The 27,933-nt window shown below is 39.0% G+C and overlaps 1 protein-coding gene across 1 annotated transcript; it reads left to right on the top strand.

Moving 5' to 3' along the window:
* The first annotated feature begins 11,489 nt into the window (after positions 1–11,489).
* On the top strand, positions 11,490–26,538 carry fam171a1 (family with sequence similarity 171 member A1). The gene is made up of 6 exons (XM_088998486.1): positions 11,490–11,499; positions 13,241–13,417; positions 19,685–19,801; positions 19,940–20,054; positions 20,333–20,453; positions 22,487–26,538. Exons 1-6 carry the CDS (start codon positions 11,490–11,492, stop codon positions 23,924–23,926), a joined length of 1,980 nt encoding a protein of 659 aa, XP_088854612.1. The 3' UTR covers positions 23,927–26,538.
* Positions 26,539–27,933: the final 1,395 nt, after the last annotated feature.

Below are 27,933 nucleotides of genomic sequence, written 5' to 3'. Positions count from 1 at the left end.
GCAAAGTGATGAAAGGAATGAAAGTAGAAAAACAAAATACATGAGCTGCTGGAAAGGCAGCCACTCTCGGGGCGCCGTCTTGAAGTCAAAATAACAAAAAAAAAAAACTAAATAACAAATAATATGACAGCATAGAGACAATATGACAATCCAAAGACACATAGAGACAGTCAAAATAACAAAAAAAAAACTAAATAACAAATAATATGACAGCATAGAGACAATATGACAATCCAAAGACACATAGAGACATTCATTCTTCAGGACTTGCTGTACCCTCTTTGTGATGACATGAAGCAGTTCTAGATGAAAGAGGAGAGGATCAAAGCGTCTTTCCACCAGTGGATCAGGGACATCATGGTGGAATGTGCACGTCGACTACAAGCTAAATGTTGAAAGCAAACATGCAGCTGTAGCATCCATTGACGAAAAGAGATTGTCTCACATATCCTGTTCCACATAAATCTGCTTCAATTCCAAGCCGCAACAGTTCCACATACGCATCGGCGCTCTGCCCCCGGCCCTTGACTTTGACACCTGTGGATTAGGGGGTATGTCCCAGTGCTTCTTATCATATAATACAACATTATCTTTCTGTGCTAAAATGCTGTATGCACAAGTGTCTTGCAGAGTTGTACACTCTCTTTAATGCCATTCAAATCTGTGTTCAGAATATCTGCAACTTTCTGTGCCGTCTTTGTGTAGCCGGTAACATTTCCACGCGTGCTGTTGTATTAGAGATAAAGCATCTTGTTATAGTAGGTTTCCTCTACAACAGATACATCATGACCATCGCTGGAGCTCCCCTGGCATTGCAGCATACCATGCAAAAAATGGGTATCTGTAACACAAACCCAAATCACTGCCATTAAATAAAATAAAAATGAAAATAATCACCAGTCAAATGCCATTGACAATCACGTAAATCTCTGACTTACTATTAAAAAATATTACATTTGTCAAAATAAACATTGATTCATGTACACTCATTGAGATGGTTCCACATTTTTAAAACAATTTCTTCATTTTCATGTAAAAAGAAATACAGTACAGTGATACCTTGACTTACGAACTTAATTGGTTCCCAGACAGAGTGTGTAAGGCGAAAATTGTGTATCCCAAAAATTAATTTCCCTTAGGAAACCATCAAAATGAGAATAATCCGTTCCCGCGTCCCCATAAAACATAATTTTCTACGTTCTAATTTTCTAAGCCTTAAAACTACACAAAATGTACCTTATTTTATGTATAATAAATGTTCTATGGGATTATAATTAAAGAAATAAACTGTACTGTATAATAAAGTCGTTTTATTTACCTTTGTGATGGTCGCTGATGGCTTGATGGAATGGAGTGTCCGGTTTCATCAGCATTAAACACTTGATGAGGAACGTAACCTTCTTCTTTCACCATCTTGGAGAATGATCCCTTGTAGGTGCTTTCTCTGTGATAATTGTATCTAGTTCCTCATCAATTGTGTTCTGTTTAGCTGGGTTGATAGCTTTTTGCATCAACTGTACAGATGGCTTGTGCGGGTTGTTTGTGGAGCCTGATTGATGGGATATTTTAACTTTGCAGTCTACACTCTGCCTTTGAACTATCATCAAAGTTGAAACTCTCTGTCGTCTGCCTGTCTCTTTAATGTTTAACACCCCCCCCCCCCACTCACTGCTGCATTTTTGACCAATCACATGGCTTTAACCGAAGATGGGGGGCGGGGAATAGAGGACAAAAACAGTCGGCTGCCATTTTGTTGTCAGAAGAACGGGCACGTTCGCGAACGACACGTCACTCATTGAGGCAGCTCTGTGTACGAAAAAAGTTTGTATGCCAAGGTAAAGTTCGTATGCCACGGTAAAATTCATAAATGTAACGTTCGTAAACCGAAAAGTTCGTATGCCAAGGGGTTCGTAAACCGAGGTATCACTGTACTTGCAATGTTTCTACAATCAAGAATAGTTTAGATGAAATTGTCATTATTCGCCTTTTATTTCATGTTTGTTTATTATTAAAGTTTGTGTTTGCTGACGAGTGTTGAAGCAATGCTGACGCCCCTCTAGTCCGAAAACACACAATTTTCGATCTTTGATTGTAAATTTATTCACCTGCATGGCAAAACACAAGACAAAGAAAAAGAGTTGAGAGCGTATACATAGCGACAACACGGGGAAAAAAAACCAAAGTGAAGCAACAACAGCTGAAAGTTCAGTTTAAGGCATGGCAATTCAGTGATTGATTCATACTGACACTTGTCATGTTTTTATAATCTGGTTTGCCTTTTCTCCAAATACTGAAGCGCTCTACACAAAAAAAAGAAAATACCACCACAATTGTTGCCGACTAGCTAGCTACAAGAAACTGCAAATATGTAATTCATCTATAACTGGCACCAATATTGTCCTTGGTTGCCATGGCAACAAAAATTGAATTTATTTGATCTTGTTTTGTAAAAGTGTTTAACGTTTCTATGTGAACCTTCATATGTATGTTTTTCTTAAAGTCGTCTTCTGTTTTTGTTTCATTCTGTTTACAAGGCATGCTGCAAGGTGCAGGTAGATTTCTGACCCTGGTAACAAATGATGGCTGAAATGTGATTGGTTAAATGCTTAAAAAACAAAAACACGTCTGGAAGCTACACAACAAGGGAAAAGCAATGAAAGGAAATTGAAAGACAATTTGGAATTATTTAATAAAAAAAATCATGGACAAAATACACATTAGTCTGTGATTCAGATATTTTTAGGCCAGCAGAGAAGGCCTTGCGGGCCCTGACGGCCCACGACTGCCAAAACCGTAATGAATTCAGAAAGGCAAATGGCAGAGTTGAAGACTTGAACTCAGTAATGATCATGTAGAAAGAGGAACAGGATGTCGATGGCTATCCTTGCTGCCTGATCGATTCATTTTTGACGCAACAAAAACATGACAAGCATGGAACCTAATAAATATTTAAAGGACAACCGACAGTTTTTTGTTTCCTAACTGACATCAGAAAAACGTTTTATAGTATCTAAAATACCCAAAACACGCAGACTTATATTTTTAGTCAAATGCCAAACACCAATACAAATGAGTTAAAGTCTCCCAAAACTACTTCAAAATGACTTCGGAGATGCAGTTTCAGAAGGTTCCACCCCCTTGTTAATGACGACATGCCAGGACGTCTTGCCTTGCTCTAGAATCAAAACAAATGCTCTCCAACTGCTCGTCAACGAGATGCGTGCCCTGCGAACCGAAATCCAGGAACACACCACACAGCGCGGACGCCGACCTGTTCTGGTACCACCAATATTGGGGCGACCGGGCCAAACGAGGCCGCGAGCCGTGCAAGAAGTTGGGAAACGAGTCCACGCCACGATCAAGCTGTGCGAGACATCTGCGTGTCATCTTCCCTGGGAGATTTGACAACGAATTTACTTTCGACTACCATTCTACAAATAAAGAAATTTGACAATGAACCTACTTTCGACCACCATTCTACAAATAAAGAGAACCATCAAACTCTTTAACGCCTCGTACTGATGTCACAAACGTTTATTGTCGAACACCTGGAACACCTTGTAAACCGCAAGTAGACAAACTTTAATGACGTAGACTTTATCGTTCCCTTTTTCTAGCGACCTCTCGCAATTTGTCTCGCTCTGTCTCTCAAGCAAATTCTCTGACATGACACGAAACCGGAAGTACTTATCATTTCCTTTGTTCCCAGTCAGGTTTAGTTCCTTATGTTGTCATCAGTGATCAGTCAGCTATGTATGTCTCATGATCATATGATATATGCACATTAATCAGTCATTATTATTATTGATTTGTCATGTCTTTCCATTCTAATTAACCTTGAATTTTTTAAATTCGCATTTTCACACTTGATGAATGTACATTCACCGGTTGGCTACAGTGGCTACGCTGTGATTGCCACGTGAGCCATCTTGCTCTTGCAATCGCTTTTCTGTCCAGCATTTAGTCTGCAAATCGTATAGTTTCATGCTTAGTACTAACATTCTACTCACTGTATTAAGTACAGTCATGTATTATAATACTGTACTACAGTGTTATTAGTTTACAACTGTTCATTTGGCACGCATGATCCTGTCAAAGGGCTGTGCATTGGCTAGATTTTGCTCTTGTGCAGATTATGAGATCTGTCAGCATATAGTGTTCAGAATGCAACTAGACATTAGTTCAGTGCACATTCATTGGCTGAGACTTTACAATAATGTGAACATGTTCTAAATGACATGTTCTCATCATGAAAGGGGTTATTAAATACGAAGACCACAGCTGTCAAATGTCTAAAATCAGGAGATAAATTAAAGCCCACTATTTCAGTCATCAGATTTAGAATCTGAAACTTCCAGCACAATTGTCCAGCTATCGCTCATAGCTTACTACAGCATCGGAGCTCATTTACAAAAATAAACAACGAAAGGACTGATCACTAGCACAGACTTTTCATCTGACATGACTGATAAAGAGACTTGGACATTTATAAGTAAGTTCACATTAGATTATTTATTCTTTTGATGCAATTTATAAGTATATACAAGAATGCTACATGATTCTAACAAACTAAGTTCACTTTCATCAAATGTGAAAGCTACTTTAGCACATATGTGAAATTGAAACTCTGTCCTGCATGATTCATCTAGACAGATGACTGCTATTTACTGGCAACTCTCATCAATCATTAACTCCACGTAATTATGTCTTCAGAATAAGAACTCAGACTCATAATTTATTTCACTAAAATTCAGGTCCTAAGATAATTTATGTTCTGAATGGAAAGTGCCAATGTTTGGAAATGATCTACACATGACAGTGAAAGCTATATAACATCAATATTTGTTGTCATGTCAGTAATAGCAGATCACAAGCATAATCATGATCAGTGATGATTTTAGCAAAGAAAGATCAGAAGATTATTAATAATATATGTTATGTAGTCTATCATATGTCATGTGAGGTTCACGAGCAATTGCATCTACAAAGCTAGATCAGATCGACAGAGGTACAAGACAGGACATTAAACGGTAGACTGATATGATGAATTTGTTCATCCTATTATCAAGATGTCATTACTATTTGCTACAAACGAAGACTAATCTGACTTGAACTAGCATTGAACACTTGATGTATCATCATAGAAACTAGATCACTGTTGAGTCACCTAAGTATGCATATCATAGAGCACTGTAATTGTACAGACAGTCATATCAGCAGTAACATCATGACATATTACAGTATCATCGCTATGTGTCACATCATTGTCACATTTTACATAGTGACTCTTCACTGCTTTACACAGATACACTCATATTGCTAGACTATTTATGTTATTGATCACTAGATCATCGAGTACACCTTATTGTGTCACATCTTGCCAATATAGATGCATCATAAATGGGAATTCTTATGTGTCATGCATTTAGTATGAATCTTAATGCACGTGATATCGTCAATATGTTGATGCATGTTCATTGTCAATAGTGATTAATTCATCTAGATTGGTTAACTGTTAATTTGAATGTATCTATACATGAATCTTTGATCTGGCAATATTAATGATATAGCATGATTTAAGAATGTTTTGGATCGTTATTTGCCTAATTTAATACGTATGTCTATCCAAGTGCAATTATTTAATTCAAATGATGCCACAATATGATGCAGATTACCTCTATGTGATCAACTAGACAAAGGTCCTACATGTAGCCTTAACATGATCTGATCTGGAAATCCTATTTGAGACACTATTTTTCTCATAAGTCATTGAATGCACCTATATATGACGAAACTATTTCGTATTGAAGTCATCTATGTCTGCCTAATGATTGGAAACTTTCTAAATGAATACATCATGTCATATATTAGATGCACTATATGTGAGAAGTAATGAACCATAACAGTTGCATAAATGTACACTCAGAGTTAAATCAGTGCTACTTAACCGGCAATCACATAGTACTAATTACAAATAGTTTAGTTTATGATTTGACATGTGTAAAATGCTATTACTGAACAACGCAATGTACCTTATGTGATGCATATGTGGACGAAATGAGGTACACTCATCTCTTGATCCTTGTCGTACACTTTACTGATGCGAAATTCATATTGTAATAACAGCACGTTCAATCTCGATTGCGTGAATGAAGCTGCTCACATGCTTGGCATAAGATGACGATACTGAACTGCACAACCAACTCACTGTACTCATGTATCACATGTCTGTCAAATGACCATAGATGGCATAGTAGCACAACTGAGCCCATCAGATATCAAAATAGACAGGTAGCGCAAATTCCCTAATGTTACATAGCTAATGCAGAATAATGTAGCGATGATAGACGCTGTCCAGTCAATCATTAATGTGAATAAAGGCAGCATACTGGATGGTAAAGAAGCATTGTAAATCGTTAGAGTTGACTGATAACATAAACACGCCATTAATTCATTCAATAAGATAACATGCCACAAATATGCAATTGGGAATAAATGTGAGAAGAACATTGGATGTGATAATGTAATCAGTGTACATATATCATGTAGTGACATTCTTCCAGATAGTCTACTAACCCGCGAAGCTTCAACGCATTCGTGAGCTGTAATATTCGAACATGTGTAGTTAATTTGAATGAATGAGTTTTTCTCGTATTGTGTCTTTTTGAAGCGTGGGATTTCGCTTCATCCAGGAATGTCGTAAACTTATTTCTGGATAGAATTGAGTCAGTCATGTGAAAGTAATAAGAGGATCTGCTGAGACCATTTTCTCGAGTGGCATCGTTAGCTACGACTATCTAACATACATATTGTACAAACATATAGTTAAAGTATAAATTAGATTATATTTAGACAACCTTCATACAATACAGTAGTAACTTGCATAACCTGACTTTTAACATGACTACTTTACGACCATTACCACACATGCTATTAGTCTGACCATCCTTCATTACACCATTATGTATTCTCAAATCATCCTAACATACTCTAAGTCAAACAATTTCTATTCACCCATTACACTTTAATGCTTTCAACTTTCCTCTTGTCCCAACTCTGTCTACTCTTACCTGTTCAAATTGAATTCACTTCACCTTCAAACTCTACACTCTAGAACCTTTCTAAATGCTCCCTTCTATGCTCACTCAATATTTGATATTGATTATTTATAATCTATTCTTTTAGACAATACCTAATTCGTTAATTACCTATCTATTGATTAATTCATTAATATAAGTTCATCATGCAGTAGCTTGAACAGCCTAAAAACTGTTTATTGATTTTCATTGATCATCATATACTAATTACACTAAGATTATTCATCTCAAATCAGTTAACTATCTGTTTACCAGTTATTCTATGCATCAACTTAAATGTGCCTAGCTATGCACAACACTAAAATAAACGATTGAATACCATATCTATTAATAAATGATTAGAACATTATTTACAATACATAATTCATTTTGAGATATTAATTCAGTGGAATCTTTATGAGCAATAAAATTGAAATTATTAAAACTTGTCATTATGTCAGTTATTATGTACGAACATGTTTCGAAATGATACAACTTATGTAATTCATTAGATGCAATGTTGAAAGGTTAAAACATGATTAATTGATTTATAGCATGTATTCGACTGCATTATTACAAATAATGTAATATAGATCTTCAAGTTTACAAAAGATATACTTAATTTTACACATTACCTCTGGATAAGTTACAACTGAGAGTTTGATCTGTATCGATTGAAATACACAAATGAAATTTATCAGTGTGCACAAGTTCTAATTCTTGAAAGTTTGTTCTAGACCCAAACGGAGTTATAGCAATTTTGCATGCAACACTGTTAGTCTCTTGACTAAAGTCGAAACTATGCCTAAAAGTACATTGTGCCAGCTTGAATTATTATTGAGCCTTGCCATTCGGTCAGACTCATGGTAAATGTACTCCTGAAACTTATAGTGCATAATAATTACAATGTATAATTTCTGTACTGGTACCATTATGCTTCACCAATGTTAATTTACACAGCTACAGCTATCAATGAAACTGTAAATTACAAGCATTTAACCGTATGATAATCAGTTAGGTTACATAACGTATAATTACTGTAAACTCTAATGATAATAGGTATTCACTCAAGTGTATAACTCGAATTTGACACATGTCAATATTAAATCCAACGTACTAAATTTCATGGTAAGATTCTACTATAAGTCAAGCAAGCAGTTCCTAAATAAAGCTTTACCTCCCAAATAAGACTAAACTTCTTATCATTAAGATGTCTAAGACTTGATACTCTTCCAACTTGAATATCATGACAATTCACCAGTATGGATAGAAGTTCATACGTAGTTATCAATGTGTTCCATTACTAGTAAAATTCTTTGATATAAGCTGCTCATGTAAGCAATAGCAAAGATTTGACATTTATATGAGAGAATTATCAGTAGTTTCGTACTTGTGACAGAAGTGTCTTCTCCGATTGTACATCTAGTGTAGACTGCATTATGACAAGTAGTTTATATTATAGAAATTCATTCAAGTCGTATAGACATGATGTATAACTATGCAATGAATTTTTCGGAATTAATTCTACCTCAAGTGACGTGTTTTCTGTTTATAATAAAGAGCTCACTATACCCGTGGCTATAATGATTAAATATAAAGGACTTTTGTAAGTTGTCATCCAGTTAACTAATGAAAATATGCTGAAACAATGTGTTTCCTCTCAATTAGAGAAATGTGCACTGTCTATTTCATAATTAAAAGATCAATGTAGAAAAATGAATTAGTTTAAGCAAAGTAACGTAATTAGTTAGCATGTTGTTGCATTATGTCATTTTTGACTTCTAGGATGTCATAGCCAAAGATTCATATTGTAAAAGTCTAGGGAAAGATGTCTAAGAATTTAAGTTCAATAGAGTCATTAGCTGTCACATTAATGTACTTTGTCTAGCAACTTGATTCGTATACTATTGTGACTCTTGATGTTGATAATTCATGAACATTAAGATTGTAAAAGCAATTACTTAGCAAACTGTGCATAACAATAGTTACGTAAGATTTGGCATTCTAATCGAATTGTGCAGTAGCTCATGACAATTTGTGTTTCACATTACTCATCAATGATCTTGTTATGTGCACAACCTTAGACTTGTGCCGTCAAGCCGGATTATACAATGGTGCAGAATGTCCGACATTCAGTATGTCAGAATCAAATGATTCGTAATATGTTATGAAATGATCTGTGTTCTATAGCAACCGTTTGAAGGACAAATCCAGAAAGTAAGAATCAGAACTATATTTAGTAAAGCATGAATCCAAATTACAGAAATTGGCATGCATTGAATTCAAATATTCTATTATAGAAAAAATGTACATCAAAGAGATTCTCTTTGTATGTTTTAAAACATGCATAACATATGTGAATAATCTGACACTTGGAATTTACACTTATAGATAACTATGATTACAGGTAGCTTCTTATTTGGTCTGAATATATCAGTTATTATCTATCATGTCTATGAATCTAAATACAATGATTCTGAAACATGACATTTATAATTACCATTATGACAGATTAATATTTTAAGCTTAATAAATTATGTAAGACCTAGATAACATCTATAGATATTTAGATGTACCTGATAAATTACTAACAAGTTGAATTAGTTTGCAGAATACAGGCAGTTGTAAAGTATTGAAATGCGTAAAATTGAAAGTCACAGTCTATACATTAGCATCAGATTTGTATGTGATACCGATATACATCTAGCATTGCATTGAGGTGTAAACGTGGATCAAAGTTTGCTAATTAGAAATGTTGCTAACAATTCTGATAGTCAACTCATTGATTTATTTGATTATGATTTTTAATGGAATAATGTCACTTGAAGTCATGATATGTTTCATGATGAGGCATTGATATAAATCATGAAGAATTTATCCGATATTAAAGAGTTAGCAGAAAATTAATAAAGAATAAAACAAAGACATTGGAGGAGACATGCTGGAAAGTGCATGACAACATTGTCAAGTTTATGACCAAATATGACAATATGTTAAGTATAGTACAAGAAGTCATTCGAAATTGAATACAGTTGTATTGAATTTTATTAATTTCAACCCTAGTTTCACTATGTTTGAACACATTAAAAACATCTATAGTGCATGTTACAAAATTGGAAATTAGGGTTACTGTAACTCAGTATCACTGTAGTCATATTGGAGTGTCTGGAAGCTACTTTACCTGGAGTGTTACTGTCAATGCGCGTCACAAACATAGACGTGCGGAATGAAGTGTAGGAAATGCAGATTAACTCGAGTTTCCCTATTGATGCCTTTCTAGTGCATCAACACATAAAGCACATGCCGAGGACCTGCGTTACTTCGTCTGTGATAGCACCATCAAACATATACTACATCTAATAGTTGCCGTAGAGAACCAGTGAAGCTGTCCTCTGATCGATTATGTCCCCGAATCTCACATCCATGATAGATCCATCGCAGTTTGAAGCGCAATGACGAGTAAACTGCCAGATTGTTCTAAGTAGCTGCGATAGTGAGATGGTCATGTGATAGCTCCTAGACTTGTGCTTGAGCAGTGAAGCAAAAGTTTGGCAGTATATTGACAGATAAGTCAATCCATAGAAGATGGTGCAAATGCATGTCTGCCTGAGTCTGACTGGCAGTTCCATTGACTTGGAGCTTCAACTCCCAATGAGAATATCACTATGGATCGAGCGTAGTTGCAAGAGCTGACCACGTTCCTAGTATGTACGATTCCTAGAATTGTCATCATGACTCGTAAGCCTCACTTTTCAGCTGACTCCGCATTACACGTATCAATCTAGCAATTTCACAACTTGAAATCTAGTAATGAATGATGATCTGAGTCTGAATAGCCTTTCAGAGACATAGTACTGTCAATAAGATGAATTAAGCAAAATATTGCAAGAGTGAAACAAAGAGTAGATGAACGTAAGATTAGCATGATTCGATGAGACATTGAATGAGTCCTTGTCTTACGAATGTGAGTTGACCACTGTAAATGAATGCACATGAATAGCCATTCAACTGACATAAGTACGTTCGATGCAACATCAACAAGGATGCTGTTTGAAACGGCTGTCACGATTAACCTATTGTAAATCCTAATACAATAATAAAGAAATATGATGGTAAAATCATGCGTTGAATATCGGTCAACGCTTTCTAATGTCGCAAAGTAAGTGGCAAAATGACTTACTAATCGTATTAGACAGAATCGAATGCAGAAATGGCATTGTCTCAGACAGCTTAGCGTTCTGGAATGTAAGCTACGCGACATCGAATGCTGAGCATCATCAACATAATATCCAGTTGGCGCAGCTATTACCTATTCATTGTAGTGTTGCTCATATACTTACTTCGTGATACAGAAATTCTCTGATTGTTACACTCAATATCGAATGAGCTCTCTTTACAGAACGATGAACGACGATGACCGAACGTCAGTCTCTCTCTTGCATATTGTCTACGACCTCTTCAATATGTCAATTATACAATGTGTCATACTTAAGTTCTATTCGAGTAATGTTCCAATACCTTGACTTACTGCAATGTTGAAACAGAAACGTTCATTTTCATGTCAGCAAATGTGTGAATACTGATACTGCTATTGACTGTGCATGCAATTTCATGACAACTTTGATATCGTCAATGCCAAGATCTGTAAATCAAGCTATATGGTCATCAAATTGTTGTATCATTGCTGCTCATTGATGGAAAATCAATGATCCTGAATATCATGATTCAATGATAACTTTCTGTTTAAAATCTTGTGATCATTTCATAGTATAATACTAATAATTACCTAATTTAGTTTACCATTCAGATTTTTGCTGGTTTTGTTTTCATCATGTTCTCTACTGTCCAGTCCCTCTGTATCTTTCTACTGTCTCAAATATATACAATATATCATCTTGTTCTTTACTTCATGTCATTCTATACTTTCAATTGTCTCCTTTGCCTCTGTGATCTGTTATTCACTACTATCAATTATCAGTAAATGTAAATGATGTTCTCCATTCAATTGGTTTTCTTTTCAAGAGATTCTCCTACCATTGTCATGTCATGTGCATCTGTCCCATTTACTATGTGGTCGTTATTGATACTTCAGTTCCATGTTGTGGTTGTACCTTTGCAAGTCTCTTTACGTAATGAGAGTCTCAGGCTTAACCTGTTACAAGCTACAACCATTGCTGGAAATCTAAATCACTGCCTCGACATGGATTCTTGAATTAAAATATAAAGATATTCTGATCTGTGACTGATATTTTAGGAGTTCCGAATTGGACGTCAACAATTTGATGTATCATTTTCTGACTATGACTTGTCTATTCAAATATACAAGATGCATTGACTTATAACGAAGTAACTACAATTAGATCGATGACATTTTGGTTTCAACTTAGTCAGCATTTAATATATATGCTTGAATTGACATACTGATTGGGATAGGAGTTATTGAGCACATTGATTGATGATTCATTTCTTTATGCTCACTAGAATTGGAATACTTTGGACATGCGCTGGTGTACTTTCGAGTATGAAATTAAAATTGATCTGAGACATATTGGCTACTGAATGCAACATGCATTAACAATGCAAAAACTTGATCTAGTCTAGTCATATATGCTTGCATTGAAATATGATTAAACTAATGATCATGCATAATATGCTGATCATCAGCGATCTGCACGTGGAGGACAATTTGACTTGTCTGAGCTGCAATGTAGTAAGACACAGTTGATAATTACTATCATAGGTCAAACGTCTTTGACTGTATAGGACACAATTAAAAACTTGCACTGACTTGACAGCTTAGGAATGAATCAAGTATGAGAGCATAACAATGAATTGCTACATCCTTTACATCATACATAGCAATTCCAACCGTAACGAAGTAACTATTCTGTAAGGACTATGCCAGTCATATAATGACATCACGTTAGCATAAGTCCCGACTTCAAGCTCGATCCATTGATCTGAGCGTATCAAGATGTGGCAGATGTCAATCTTAATGTCATTGGAGATCATAGCACTGTATGTCAATCATTACAAAATGTTCAGATGATAACTGAGACTTGACTAATTCGCGTGTTTCTGTAGCACTTGTCGTGTTTTCCAAGATAGGTTCTTTCCTTTCTTTATCCATTCTGCTCTATGTTCCTAAAACCCCCACCTCACAGGAGCAGAGAAGCGGCTACAGCTAACTCCTGTGGCGGCCGTCTCCGTCCACCTATTGGCCAGCGATGGGCTGGAGCTGCAGGTGAATGAGCCAATCACAGTGTCCGTTCCCCTGCCTGCAGACACTGGCCTGAAGGAAAATGATCACGTCTCCGCTTGGAGATTTGACCCACGTTCCGGTACGTCCTGACAGAAACACACACACACACACACACACACACACACACACACACACACACACACACACACACACACACACACACACACACACACACACGGACGCTTTCTGCTGTTCCAAGCACGAGGTCGGATGTCTTGTATGGATTTTTTTCAAAAATAAATATCTGCATCCTCCCTGAAAGCATTACAGTGCAGCCATATTCATTTTAATTACTGTTAAGGCTGTCTCAGTCAGTCAACTGGAAAAGCAGGAAAATTCAAATCACGTGCTTGCACAGTGTGGCGGTGAGGTGGGGAAATGAATTAGTGTATTCAGAAGGTTATCAAGAAATAACTACTGTAAACGCTCTGACATCAAGTCATTTCAATATACTCCTTTGTGTTTACATCAGTTTTTTTTGGATTAGTGTGATAAATTCATTTTTGCTTTTGAAATGCTTAAGAGGCCAAAGCATAACATACGCGAGAGTGGCTGCCTTTCTAACAGCTCTTGTATTTAGTTTTTCTCCTTCCTTTATTCCTTTCATCTTCTTTTCATAACTTTGCTGCTCTGTAAATTTCTCCAATGCGAGACTAATAAAGGTAAATCCAATCTAATCCAATACCAATTTCTCCTTTATAGTCATTGAATTATTTTATTTTCTCAAAGGAAAGTACCTTGTTAAGGAGCAAAATAATGACTCCACACGTGAGTTTTCAACAGTGCCTTTCAGTGTGACACACCTGCACATGCTGGTTAGAGTCAATGATGACATCACGTTTTGAGTCAAAAATGTCTGCAATGCTCAGCCTAAGCTTGAAAACACAACAGCGCACCACAGATCTTGTTACAGAATATTATAATCTAGAAAGGATGTTGCTTGCATACTATGGATCGGTGTTTGCATAGTGCACCTTAGCAAATACGGCTGGCTGAGGCCGGGGCATTTATTTACTCAACTGCAGATGGAGAGAGGGGGAGTCATTTGTTGTGGGAGGCTTTTATTGATACAATTAATGTCAAGTGAAATGTCATTGAAAACAAAACAAAAAGGGCAGGTGCGGTGACATTCAGGAAAAAATACAAGCATAATAATAATAATAATAATAGATGGCGAGGCTTGGAATTGAAGCGGATTTACGTGGGGCAGAGATGTGAAACAATCTCTTTCGTCAATAGATGCTACAGCTTCATGTTTGCTTTCAACATTTAGCTTGTAGTGGACATGCACATTCCACCATGACGTCCCTGATCCACTGGTGAAAAGAATGCTTTGATCCTTTATTTTTTCATCGAGAACTTCTTCCTACAGCAAATAGGGTGCTGAAAGTGCTTAAGATTGAATGACTGTCTGTGTCTTTTGTGTTGTCACATTATTTGTCACATATATGTCACATTTTTTGTTGTTGTTTTGACTTCAAGATGGCGCCGCGACAGTGGCTGCCTTTACAGCAACTCCTGTATTTTGTTTTTCTACTTCTTTCTTTCCTTCGCCATTCATTTCCTAACTTTGCTGCTGGGAAATGTAAATTTCTCCACTGCGAGACTAATAAAGGCTAATCCACTACTACTACTACTACTACTACTACTACTACTACTACTAATGATTATAATATTATTAATAATAATAATAGTAATAATAATAATAATAATTTAAGCAGACTAGGTGGAACAAAAATGGCATGTCGCTACCCAACCCATAAACATGGATGGCGACAACGCTAATCTCGTCCCCTAAAATAGTCAGGATAACAGGTGTCTGTTTAATAATGTGAAGGCAATACATTGCAAACTTTAATTTAACCAAGGGTCCATTTACAGCCATGTCTGATGCTGTTTTGGTCAGTAAATTGGTTCAAAGGCACTCAGCGGGCATGAATATAAAAACATCATGTCCATGGGTGAACAATAGTGTCTGGTAACAGAGAAAATTCCCGCTACGAGTCGAATTTTCCCTGAATAGGTAATGAGAAGCATCTGCATCTCAAATTCTTGCTCTGGGGTTAAAGCATAAAAAGCCTAATAAATGCTCATTAGGTCATTCATATCTCAAGGCACCTACGTGTGATACAGTTTCAAACATTTTGTCGGGAAATTATAGATACATGTATTAGTTAGATGTATTAGTTTTTGATTCTTTCCCCCTGATGATCTTGTGGCTTTTACTTTTCAAGGTCCAACGCATCAAAGGGCACTTTGTTAGAATGGCAAAGAACAAACACATGCACGTTTGTAGCCTACGCACATGCTTGCAGTATTTCCACAACACAAGCCATCCCAAGACCCCTTCTGTGGGCTACATCTCTCGTTACCTAGCAACCGTGGGAAGTAAATAACAAAACAAGAGTCACTTGACACCTGATTGAGTTTCGCCGAGCAACTATGCGCTCATTTGTGGTAATGCATCGGTTGAAATGAAGACATCAAGGAAACACGTGTTTTTGACGGTTGGAGGAATACACGTGAATGGTAAAAGGTTCCCAATACACACACACACACACACACACACGCACACACACACACACTTAATCACTTGAAAACCTGTTTGTCTAGTGCTGCAGACAAGCCTCTGTATATTAATAGATCAGGCAAGCATGCACTTAGCTGACCATGTGTTGAAAAGAAACATGGCGCCATGAATTTTTGATATTAACCAAGTGAGGCAGGCAAGGGGAAGCCTCCCCCGTGGAAACGAGTCAGACAGAACCAGGGTGAGTGCGGGCAGAGGTTGTCACATTACTCGGTAATTGGTGTGCGTGTGAGTGTGCGGTCCTCACTCCTGCTGATATTTCAGTTTCAAGTCCACTTTTTATTGCTTTTTTTTTAAGAAGTTGAAGGGGGAAATATGGTTATATCTGGTGTTCAAATGTAATACTAATTCTTCTCTAAACTTATCAGAAAGAGTAGTCGTCACTCCTTATCTGGAGTTACCCGGACCTCATAAAGACATTCAAACAGGAAGGTGTGTGTGTGTGTGTGTGTGTGTGTGTGTGTGTGTGTGTGTGTGTGTGTGTGTGTGTGTGTGTGTGTGTGTGTGTGTGTGTGTGTGTGTGTGTGTGTGTGTGTGTGTGTGTGTGTGTGTGTGTGTCAGTGTGCGGTCCTCACTCCTGCTGTTATTTCACTTTAAAGTCCACTTTTTATTGATTTGTTTGTTTTAAAGCAGTTGAAGTGGGAAACATAGTTAGGGTGACATCTGGTGTTGAAACGTAACACTAATTTTGCTCTAAACTTATCAGAAAGGGTGGTCCTCACTCCTTCTCTGGAGTTACCCAAATCTCACAGACGTTCAAACAGGAACATTTGTGTGTGTTTTGCTGGAGGTGCTGAGTCACATAGAAGCTCCCCTTTCTTCTTGCCATTCTGCCATTATTTCTACTTCCATTTGTCCCCTGTTTTTTCCTGTTGGTAGTGCCCGTCCCTTCCCCAAATTGCCATGTTGTGTATATTTTTCTATCCTATTTCGTTTCTTCTTTCCTCAAAGAGCAATGTGTGCTTGAGTTTCCTAATATACTGACAAACACATAAAGGTCACTCGCCATCATGTTGCGTTGAACATCCTCAGGGAAGTCGCACATGAGCATTTCCTGCCCCCCTCCTGACCCCCCAGTCAGTCAGTCAATCAGTGTTTTGTGTGGTTCGTTTGTGGCACTGCCAAGATTGTAGCTCATTGTTGTCTTTCTCCCCATCAGGTTCATCCTGTCTTTTAACTTGTATACTTCCAGATGTGGAAAAATGTGGCCACTCCAGTGTCAGGATTTTTGTCATTTTCACTTAAATTCCAGGACCCACAGAATATTGAGTTTTAGGGCTACATAAACATTCAATGCAGCGTGAAAAAAAAACCTTACACTCTCTTCTTATTACATGGGTGGCTGTACAAAAGAAATGCTGTCCCCTTGTGGGAGGGGAAAAACATTTCCAGAGGTCTGACCGGGGCTTCAAATGCACCCTTCTGCAAGAAAAACCAAAACACCCTAAAATTTGGGAATGACGCTCCACGCCATATTTTCAATTCCCGAATAAATTCGGGAATGACAGTGAATGAGTGAAGTGACTTGGTATATTTGAAGATCAGGGCTACACTGTGAAAACCAAATTAGAAAGTTGGCTGTGCTAGTAAATAAATTAGAAAATCTTTTGCAGAAAAAAAGTAACTGTTTTTCTTGTATTGTGCATAAGCAAAAATCCCTCTACCTTTTTTCAATTTCGTTTTATGTGTCAAATGGACCGATCTCAAGCCATGAGCCTTTAGCAGTTTACGTTTTTTTGCAGACCTTTTGATTCCCTGACTTTTAGTAGCATACTGCCTCTCTGTGGACAAGTAGTGCCACAGTCACATCCTCAACAAGGTTTCAATGCCTATTTCTTGCATTTCTCTCTATGTGAGTTTTGGCCGTTAAAATGTGTCGATTGATCCATGTATAAATCTTTAAACCACAGGTGTCAAAGCTCACAGGTGAACCAAAATTTTAAAATGTCCCATGTAAACCACAATAACAGTCATTATTTTTTACTTCAAATTTGAAAACTAGTTATACATTAATTTATTGTGCAATCTATATGTGATACCTTATGTGGAGGGATTAAACATTCTAATGGCTTCCCCTAATTCATAATGGCCTAACCTAAACCTAAACTACGATGCGAACCGCGCCAAAAAATTAGCTTGACACCATTACTGTAAAAGGTATTTCCATTGCATAGGAACTGGAACTGACGATCAAATATTATTATTATGTATTAACTAATTCACTGCCATGCGTGCAAAAATGTGTCCACTTCAGTATGAGGGTTTTTGTCCTTGTCACTTGAATTCTAGACCTAGGAATACATTACCATTCAATACAGCGTTAGAAACTTTAGGCTCTCTTCTTTTATTAGAAAAGAAAGAGTGAATTCCTAAATTATACGGGTCTGGAGTTATATGAGCTTGAAATGAGGGCGGCTGTCCGAAATACAATACAATACATACATATTGGTTTATATAGCACTTTAACAACAGCTGAAGCTGGAACAAAGCGCTAACACGGAATAAACGGAAATGCTGCCCCCTTCTGAAAAAAAAAACAATGCCAGAGGTCATGTCCAGCTCTTTACCGGCACCTACGCATGAAAAAAATAATACATTTGGGAATGGCGCTCTATGTCATATTTTCAATTTGTGATGTAATACAGTAAAGTCTCGTTATATCGATATTCAAGGGAGTCCGAAAAAATATTGATATAACCGGGACTATCGGTATATCCGATCCTGCGCCGAACTGCATTAAACAAAAGCCGCCAAAAGAGGGCAGCCAAGCGCCATATAAGAAACGGAGCTGGCCATTAGCTCCCTTTTTTTTGGGTGAGAGATGTTCCCCCAATGTTGCCTCAAAATGGCACATATAATTCTTTAATGATTGTAAACATGTATGCTTTAATCTTCAGAACTACAGTGTATTTGAAACATATTCATAACTGGATGTGTAACAAGAAAGCATATTATCCGAATCTGAAGCCATTGTTTGGATTCACAAGCAATGCAAGACGTCTTGGCGTGAAGTCATTTTTATTTGCATTTGAATAAAAAGTGACATCGGCTGTCCTTTAATACACAGTATGGAATGTTAATAATTTTCAAAATCATCGCGCTTCAGCAGACAAAACAAGAAACATTGTTGCAAAAAACGATTGCATTCATATACAGTACAGTGGGCATGTACATAACACAACAGAGAAACTGCAACGCTTACATCTTACTGTATTATGTATACAATTTAAAAAAGTCATCAATCTTCTTCTGCTTCCCATTTTTACCTTTTAACACAAACACTTCAATCTCGTCTGCTACACACGAGCTAGCGTCTGAAAATGAAAATGGCTCTGCTACACGGGTGCTGGGCACGTAACCAAGTCACCTGACCAAGTCGACCAATGGCGCGACTGATGGCGTGACACGTGACAAACTCACACGGCCAAGTCGACCAATAGCGCGACCGATGGCGGCTCACGTGACCAAGTTGACCAATGGCGCGACGGATATATCGATATAAACAACAAAAATGGCCGGCGGGGGATGAAAAGGAGCACCGTAATAACCGGATTATCGTAATAACCGGGTATCGTACTAAACGGTACTAATTATACATAAAAAGACTAGAAATGTGCAAGGGAAACGAAAATAGTATCGTAATAAGCGGTACTATCGATATAACCGATATCGATATAACGAGACTTTACTGTATTTGTAATTTGTAATGTATTATTATTATCATTTTCCGCACTGTAATCATTTGCGTTTGTGCAGGTTCCTGGATAAAGAGCAGTTGGGGCCACGTTCAAAGGGATAACAACCAACTTATCCTGACATACATCGCACCTCAGCTGGGATACTGGGTAGCTGCCACGTTGCCACCTAAATCAGGTAAGAAAGAGTCACTGTGGTTTGACACATACTGTATCAAATTTTTAAGATTTATTTAGAAGGCTTTTTTTTATCCTAAGCCATGTTGTTTTTTTAATTTTCTGTTGAGTTCATGGTTGCCTCTTATCCATTGAATAGGTCTACTCATTGTGAACGACATCAGTATGTACCACACAATGTTTCTACTGGCCATTCTTGGAGGCATGGCACTCATTCTACTGTGTTTACTCTGCGTGCTCCTGTACTACTGCAGGTTTGTCTTCTTACCGTCTGAAATACTTCGTGATTGTCAAGATGTACATCTGTCACTGTGTTAGTCACTAATGGTGAAGAACCAGAAAAAGCAAGTCTGAAAAGAACCATTATGATGAGTACAATATATGGACCTTGGTTTCATAAATAATTATTTTTACATAAATTACTCACTTTGAAAACCAGAGTGTGCAGTCAATGTCATTAACATTAATAAATAGATTGAGCAAATATGGATGTATTGTGAACCAGTTCCTGTTTTCTGTGTCTGGGTTGAAGCAGACGCCGTTGTATAAAGCCTCGGAGCTCTCACCGTAAACTCACACTGTCGTCCGTATTGGACGGCAACACGAGGGATCAAGCCACCTCCATGTCCCACCTCAACCTCATCAGCAACGAGGTTGGTATTTGGACTTTTTGTCAACCTAACAAGAACGAAATAAAAAAAATACAGTGCTGGAGATTTTAGTGATGATTCAGTAGGTTAAAATGTCAGTCGTGTGATCTGATTGTATTTATTTTTGCATGTGCACATACTCTCAAGGAATAATCACGCTTAAAATTAAGATTTACCACAACCTACGCTAAATGAGTCATTTGTCACATGAAATATATTGAATGAAATTCACACAACAGTTTTGCTTAGCACACAGCATTATTATCATCAATGTTTTCCAGTGCATCTCACTTCTAGGCCTTCAGTAGTGCTACATCTGAATCAATCAGCTGCGGTTGTGGTGCGATATGACTACACATCCACTAGAGGGTGCCGCTGGCCAGGAAATAACTTGCGACTTAAGAAATACTGTCATTAAACTGTTCGGATGTTTGCTATGAACACATGGATTCATGATAACATCATTAAAAATGGCAATATTATTTGCTATTTTTGCTAGCTTTGAAACCATCTTAAAAATGGCTTTAAGAGTATACCTGCAACCAAAACCATTTCTTCTGCTCCTTCGGGTATTGTTGGTTGACAAAATGCTAGTAAATAAACACAATGTATTTGCTTATGCAGCTTGCTACAGATACAGTGTGCTATCTCTGGCCGGTATGCTCTTATCACTAGCGGCTAGTGAAACTAGTCACTAGCCTTTCATGTGACTAGTCAATCATAGTTTGCGAAAACTGGTGGCGTTGACCAGCGCCTTGCAGCAGGCCTAGGGTTGCCAACTCTAACTCTGATTAGTTAAAGCAACAGTTTTGTCGACTGTGATGATTTTTATGCTCCACGGCCTGCAGAGCTGATTGTGAAGGCGTCCATGTAGATTTCTCAAATGATGAATTAAATGCTTAAATACAAAAACACACATCTGGAAGCTGCACAACAGGGGAAAAGCAATGAAAGGAAACTGAAAGACAATTTGGTATTATTTAATAAGAATTCATGAGTCCAAAATCTGCAAAAAATTGAGCTGCGAATTGGGCATTTTCATAAAGTCCCGCCCCCAGTTTGTGACGTCACACCAAGACGTCTTGCATTGCTTGAGAATCAAAACAATGGCTTCAGATTCGGAGAATATGCTTTCTTGTTACACCTCCAGTTATGAATATGATTCAAATAGTTCTGAAGAGGAAAGCATACATGTTTGCAATCGATTAAATAATTTATTCCAGGCCATTTTGAGGCAACATTGGGGAGAAACGATCACCAGAAAAGAGGCACAAAATGGCGACCTCCTGTGGCCACCTCCGTTTCCACAGGCTGATAAATTCCTTATATGGAGCTTGGATACCCTCTTCTGGCAGCTTTTGGGTGCAACACAAGGTTTTCAGATCAAACAATACAGCAAAATACATTGACGTGATGGAAGGACTGCTACAATGTGTCTTTTTTTCGGTCAGGGGGCGTCCCTTTAGTGACGTCACATACGGACTCGTCACCAACTCAAAAACAACACTTCCTGAATATTCAGCGAGAGTCTTAAAACGTAAAATATAGCTATATGCGGTGGAATCTTTTTAAAATACGCTCAGTAGAAGTCATTTGAAGCAATCTTACAAATTATGGACACAACTTGTCTGGAGACGTTGGTTGTCGGTTGTCATAAGTGGCAAACTATATGTTGTTAGATATGATATCACTATTTTTGACAGCTTGGAAATAAATAAATACATATTTGAGTGAACGCTGGCGCGTGTGGCTCCCGCTGCTCACCCAAAGAAAAACTTATTCTGTGATTATAAAGTGATCTTGAGAGTTTTGAAAGACGCTTAGAAATGGAATGTACAATAATAATAATAATTGTAATAATAATTATTATTATTTACTATAAATAAATAAATACATTGATAAATAAATACATTGATAAATTGATGAAGCACTTTCATCGATCTTCACTCTGTCTTTAGTGGTGAATTCATCAGTTTGTGTTTTTAAATATGATCGAATTCAACCCCAATTTGCATGTCGACTATTTTTCGGCTCAGGTGCAGTTGGAGCTCGTTTCCACAGCGACAGAACCCGACATGACCACGCCGATGCTGAAGCCGTCCTCCTACGAACGTGCCGGTGATCCCCACGCGCACAACTTTATCCAGCACAGCAAGCACAGTCGCTCTTCGCTAGGCAACAGCCATCACGGCTCGTCCCTCGGCAATCTGACACCTCGCAGTCGAGACTACCGTCAGTCTGCCGAGACGATGCAGTTCAAGTCGGCCATGTCATGCGGAACCGATCGAGGATACCGTCAGTCGTATGTTTCCGTCTGCTCATCCACCAACCACATATCCGACGGACTATCACCAGCCAAGCGCGATCAATTGTCGGAACATCAACTGAGCGGTGTTGTCATCTCCCCTTCATCCCCGCCTCAGTCGCCTTCCAGAGGGGATGGAAGTGAATGCAGAGCCCCTGACTACCTTCTCTCCCGCTCCGTTGACCACCTGGAGCGGCCTCCCTCGCTCACCCGGCCGGGCCAACTGCTATGCTGCGCCTCCGTGGACCTGCTAAGTGGCGGGGAAACCTTCCCGAGAATCCGTCCCACGCTGGTGATCCCCGCTCACTACATGCGCCTTCCTGGGGAGCACCCCCTGTCGGGTCAGGCCCTTCTGCTGCAGACGGACGAGCAGAGTGACCTGGAGACCATCCAGGCTGAGCTCAATGCCTCACAGCCCTCAGGACAAACCCCCAAAGACAGTGTGCCACGTCCTGCTAAGCAGGATGAAGAGGAGAAACTGGCGTCCATTCCGGGAGCGCTCGGAGAAACGGGTCTGGTGGAGATAAACAGCGAAGACACCCTATTGGCGGAAAAGACGTTAATGGAGCTCAGAGGAGGCAAGCCTCTACCACACCCAAGAGCCTGGTTTGTCTCATTGGACGGCCGTTCCAACGCTCACATCCGCCACTCCTACATTGATCTCCAGCGGGCCGGTTGCCATAGCAATGCCACCAGCGCAGGAAGCCCGCAAGGCAGCGGGCGGAGGCACGGCAGCGGGAACGACGCCAGTTTAGACTCCGGCGTGGACCTGAATGAGCCCAGAGCGGGTCCGAGAGTACCGGACGTAGAGCAAGAAATGGAGAAGGGGGTGTCCAAGATCACGACACCAACCACAGCTTTCACTCAGCTGGTGTACGTGGACGATCTGGATGGGGCGGGCAGCAAAGAGCCCTTGGATTACAACTCCCGGGACAGCAACTTGGGGTCCATCCAGTCCGTCAAGGGAGAGGCGGAGAGCGTCCAAATCCACACGGAACCACCATCCGGTTCCTCTTCGTCCTCACCCGCTTCTCCTCTCAGGGACGACTGCACGGTGCTGCCTGCCTCCCCAGAGGACGACGACGCACCACCACCTGAGGATGGAGAGGAGAAGAAGAGTCCCTGGCAAAGGAGGGAAGAGCGACCCCTGCTGGCCTTCAATATTAAGTAAATTCTCTGGAGGCTACATGAGAAGAATATCCCCCTGGTGAACCTTTTTTTATAGCACTGACATACCCACGACTCAAAATTGGGTATCTTGGGTTTTGAGATGATATTTCAGAATGGATCTGAATTCAATTATAGCTGTTATCCAACAATTGTCAGTGCACTTAGTCGGAGATTTCGTCTGTGTTGGCTCTCAGTCGAAATGGAGCGGTCCATCGATAAAAAGGTTTATTCAGCTGTCATCTGTACTTCTTTGAAGGTGTCAGATGTTTTGCTCCTCATCCTAGAAGCTTCCTCAGCGAACTAAAATTTTGCTGGTAGCTCTGGCATTATATATATACAGGTAATATCCGACTTACGGCCGGCTCGACTTATGACCGGTTCGACTTACGACCACGACCTCCAGACCCTATTTTTAACATTTTAATTCTACGCCTGGCACCGCAATGCACTAGCAGGCCGGAAACGCGTACAACAATTTTGGCCAGCCAGCCAGCATCTCACTCTCGCACAGCAATCGACCGTGTGATGGCACCACAGGGGGGGATTTTATGAGTCATTTAGCCTCAGAGTTTCTATTCAACATTTTAAATGAATTTCGACTTAGGACCGTTTTGACTTACAACCGTTTGGTCTGAACAGAACTCGGTCCTAAGTCGGATGTTACCTGTATATATACATACCTAATGTCCAGAGGTGGCGGTGCCAGACCCCTGCTTTGATAGGTCCCTGCTCTAAAGTTGGGGGGAGCAGAGGACTATTCCCTTAGATTGTAGGCTTAGTCATGCTGATGAGATGATACCAGGGAGAATGGGGCAATCAGGGCCAGTAATAGACCATAATCAGTCAGGACAAAAGAAGTAATCAGTTTAGCTTCAGGGAATAGTCCTAAAGTTATTGCTGCCAACTTTGGGAGAGACATCCTTCTGCTGGTACATAGCTTAGAAAAGACCACATTTAAATTAGCTGATATATAGGGCCAAAGTTACGAGCACGTCACTGACGAAGCTCTTCGGATGAGGAGGGACACATCCGACACCTTCAAAGAAGTACAGATGAAGGCTGAAGAAACCTTTTCATTGTTTAATCCGAGATTCTCTAGAAATTTAAAAGCTCTGCTTTAATGCATATTCGGATCATCTTGAAATTTCACCCAAAAGTCCAAATTCCTGAACTTTTTTGAGTATGGTTTTCTCCGGCACTGGGATCGAGCAAACAAAGGGACAACTCTGAACATTTGTAAATGTTTCTATGGAAAATCCTCCATAACACCCCTGCCCTCATCTGGGTAAACGGGCCAGTAACATTGCCTGAAAGACTCTGGGGGTTATTTTTATAATGCAAAACAAGTATGGTTGTTTTGTTGTCTTTTTTTAAGAACTGTAGTAGAGCCAATAGATGGGTCATTCTCTCAAAGGACGAAAGGAACCTTTTCCTTAAGCCATATTGGCCTTGGACCATTGACCGTAAAGGCACTCCATTCCCACTCCTCTACCCCCCCTAAGTGCTTTTGCGTGCACAGTAGTCAACCCGACATAATTTATCCATTGAGAGACGCTTGTTAAAAGACCAGTTTAGCAGGTCACAAGGACGTTACGTTATACCTTGACTATACAAAAATTAAAACATGACCTGCACTGTTGTGTAATCTGACACTGTGACACACTACCCAGTCGGAGTGTAAGGATGGAATACCACTACAAAGTTAGGCCTCCACCAATGATACTGTTTATACTATGAAGGGTTTTTATACGAGTTGAATCACTGACTGGCAGATGTTGGTCTAAAGGCTATGCATCACTTTTATACGCCTGCTTGAGATGCCTTTTTTGTTGTTGTTGTTATTGTTTTAACACTATTATTTTGATTGCCAACATGAAGTATTTTAACCTGATGAGGCTACTTCCTCTTCAAATATGTTAAGGTCTTTTCTTCTTTGCCTGCCTTTTTCTTTTGTTTTTCGTGGTGTCTTTTATTTGAACTGAAACCAAATAATTTCCGTTTGCAGTATTTTTTTGTTTGTCTTTCGTACCCAATTTTTTCCAAGTGCCTTTTCCTGAAGATACACATTTCCTAAAAGGATCACTATGTTTATTTCTCACCTTCTTTTGCCTTTGCTATGCCTTTTCTTCTCTACCTCAGTCGACATTCTCATTCCCGCCGTTTGTGACCAAAAGTATGCAGTCAATGTCGCCTTACTACACCGCGCCGAGCTCACAATATTCTGCAAGCGCATCGAGAGGGACTGAGATGGTTTGCAGCACAGCAGGGAATGGTGAAGAAAAGCGAGTGTCGACCAAGGGAACAGGTTACTTTTTTTCCGCATTTGAAGTGTGCATTTGTTTTAAAATGTGTTTTTCTGAGCGAGACCTGTTTTTTTTATGACCTACTGTATTCATATGAGAGTGCTGGGAAATAATCAAATCTACTCGGGATTCACATTGTCATAACAGCCATATTAAATCTTTGTTTATTTCCTCTTGCACATTGAAATAACGCAAGTTTGTTTTCTGGGCAACCTTCAGCGTTTGAGCAAACTTGCAGTACCATTCGTGCGTGCATTGCTCGTTTGCAATATATATTTGAAGTTATTCTGAATAAATAACCAGACTGGAACGATTTGTGTCTGGCTTTTTTGTCATAGAGCCATTCACAGATGATTTAATGAAAGTCCCATTTAACACATTAGGACAACAAATTTGAAAGGTGGTGTCTAATGACTCAAGCAGAATATGAATCGCTATTTAAAGTGTCTGAAATATTTTCTTTTGTTTTTTTTTTCCTCTTCCATTTCTGGATCACCTCTTCCCTCATCTACAAAATTGAGTCAAGTAGCAAGGTGTGGAAATAAATTGTGCATTTTAAAGGTTAGAAGGGTCTCGTAATCGTTCTTTTGTCAACGCTTAATCTGCTTTCCATCCGATTATCAAAGGTGTTCCACAAGGCTCATTACGGCGTCCTATCCTGTTTTCAGTTTACATAATATTCCTCCATAAAACAGATTTCAATGTACTTCTTAAAGCAGATGATACAGTTCTGTATTGCTGGTAGGGTCTCTTAAAATTACCTTTATACAGTAGGACCTTGGCTTACGAACTTAATTGGTTCCCAGACAGAGTGTGTAAGGTGAAAAGTGTGTATCCCAAAAAATAATTTCCCATAGGGAACCATTAAAATGAGAATAATCCGTTCCCTGGTCTCCATAAAATATAATTTTCAACTAAATAAGCCTTAAAACTACACACAACATACCTTATTCTATGTATAATAAATGTGCTATTGTATTATAATGAAAGAAATACACTGCACTGCATAATAAAGTCACTTTATTTACATTTGTGATGGTCGTTGATGGCTCTTAATTGACACCTGTTGCTTTCTGACTTGGAAGGTCTTACGAAACTGAGGCATCACATTATCATTCATCATGTTGATGATTCTCATAGCCACAGTCTTTTCTGGATGGAACTGTTCAATAAAAGCCTGCACATCACAAAGTATTCCATGCTGCTTTTAAGGATCGAAGGGTAACATCATGCCAAGCCTTTTCTATCAGCTGAACACAATGATACTGTCACGTTCCGAGCGTGACAGGGATAGCTGACTCGGCGGAACGGTAATAAAAGGGGTTGGATCCCTAAGCAGGCGGCAGAGATGTAGGTGCTGGCAGAGGTTTTATTACAACAAAAGGCGCGAGTCCGATGATTCCACGGACCCAGATTGGCACGACAAAAGAAGGCGGGCGGGAGCGATCCATCCAGCCTATCAAGCTAAGCAAAATAAAATGGCACGCGGGGGTGAAAAAAACTTGCGATCCCGGAAAGCAACAAACTTACGCGATGTGGCTAACAATCACCTTGGGCGAAGCAAACTCTTGTGCTGGCACATCCAAGACACTGGCGAGGCGCGAGGTGTCGTCATCATGTCACTGGTGAGGTCACAGCGACTCGTTGAAATGTCCCAGTATCGGTGATAAGGAGATTGACAGCAGATGGCAGAGGACGGGAGCGG

This window comes from Hippocampus bargibanti, linkage group LG06, assembly GCF_051943395.1.
Source record: "Hippocampus bargibanti isolate YZ-2025 linkage group LG06, ASM5194339v1, whole genome shotgun sequence".
NCBI lineage: Eukaryota > Metazoa > Chordata > Actinopteri > Syngnathiformes > Syngnathidae > Hippocampus > Hippocampus bargibanti.
The sequence above is the reverse complement of the archived record's forward strand: the minus strand, read 5'-3'. Positions and strand labels throughout refer to the sequence as shown.

Coding starts and splice junctions, on each gene's coding strand:
- fam171a1 (XM_088998486.1), top strand. Junction 13,418..19,684: donor GAGATTTGACCCACGTTCCG/GTACGTCCTGAC, acceptor GCGTTTGTGCAG/GTTCCTGGATAAAGAGCAGT. Junction 19,802..19,939: donor CACGTTGCCACCTAAATCAG/GTAAGAAAGAGT, acceptor TCCATTGAATAG/GTCTACTCATTGTGAACGAC.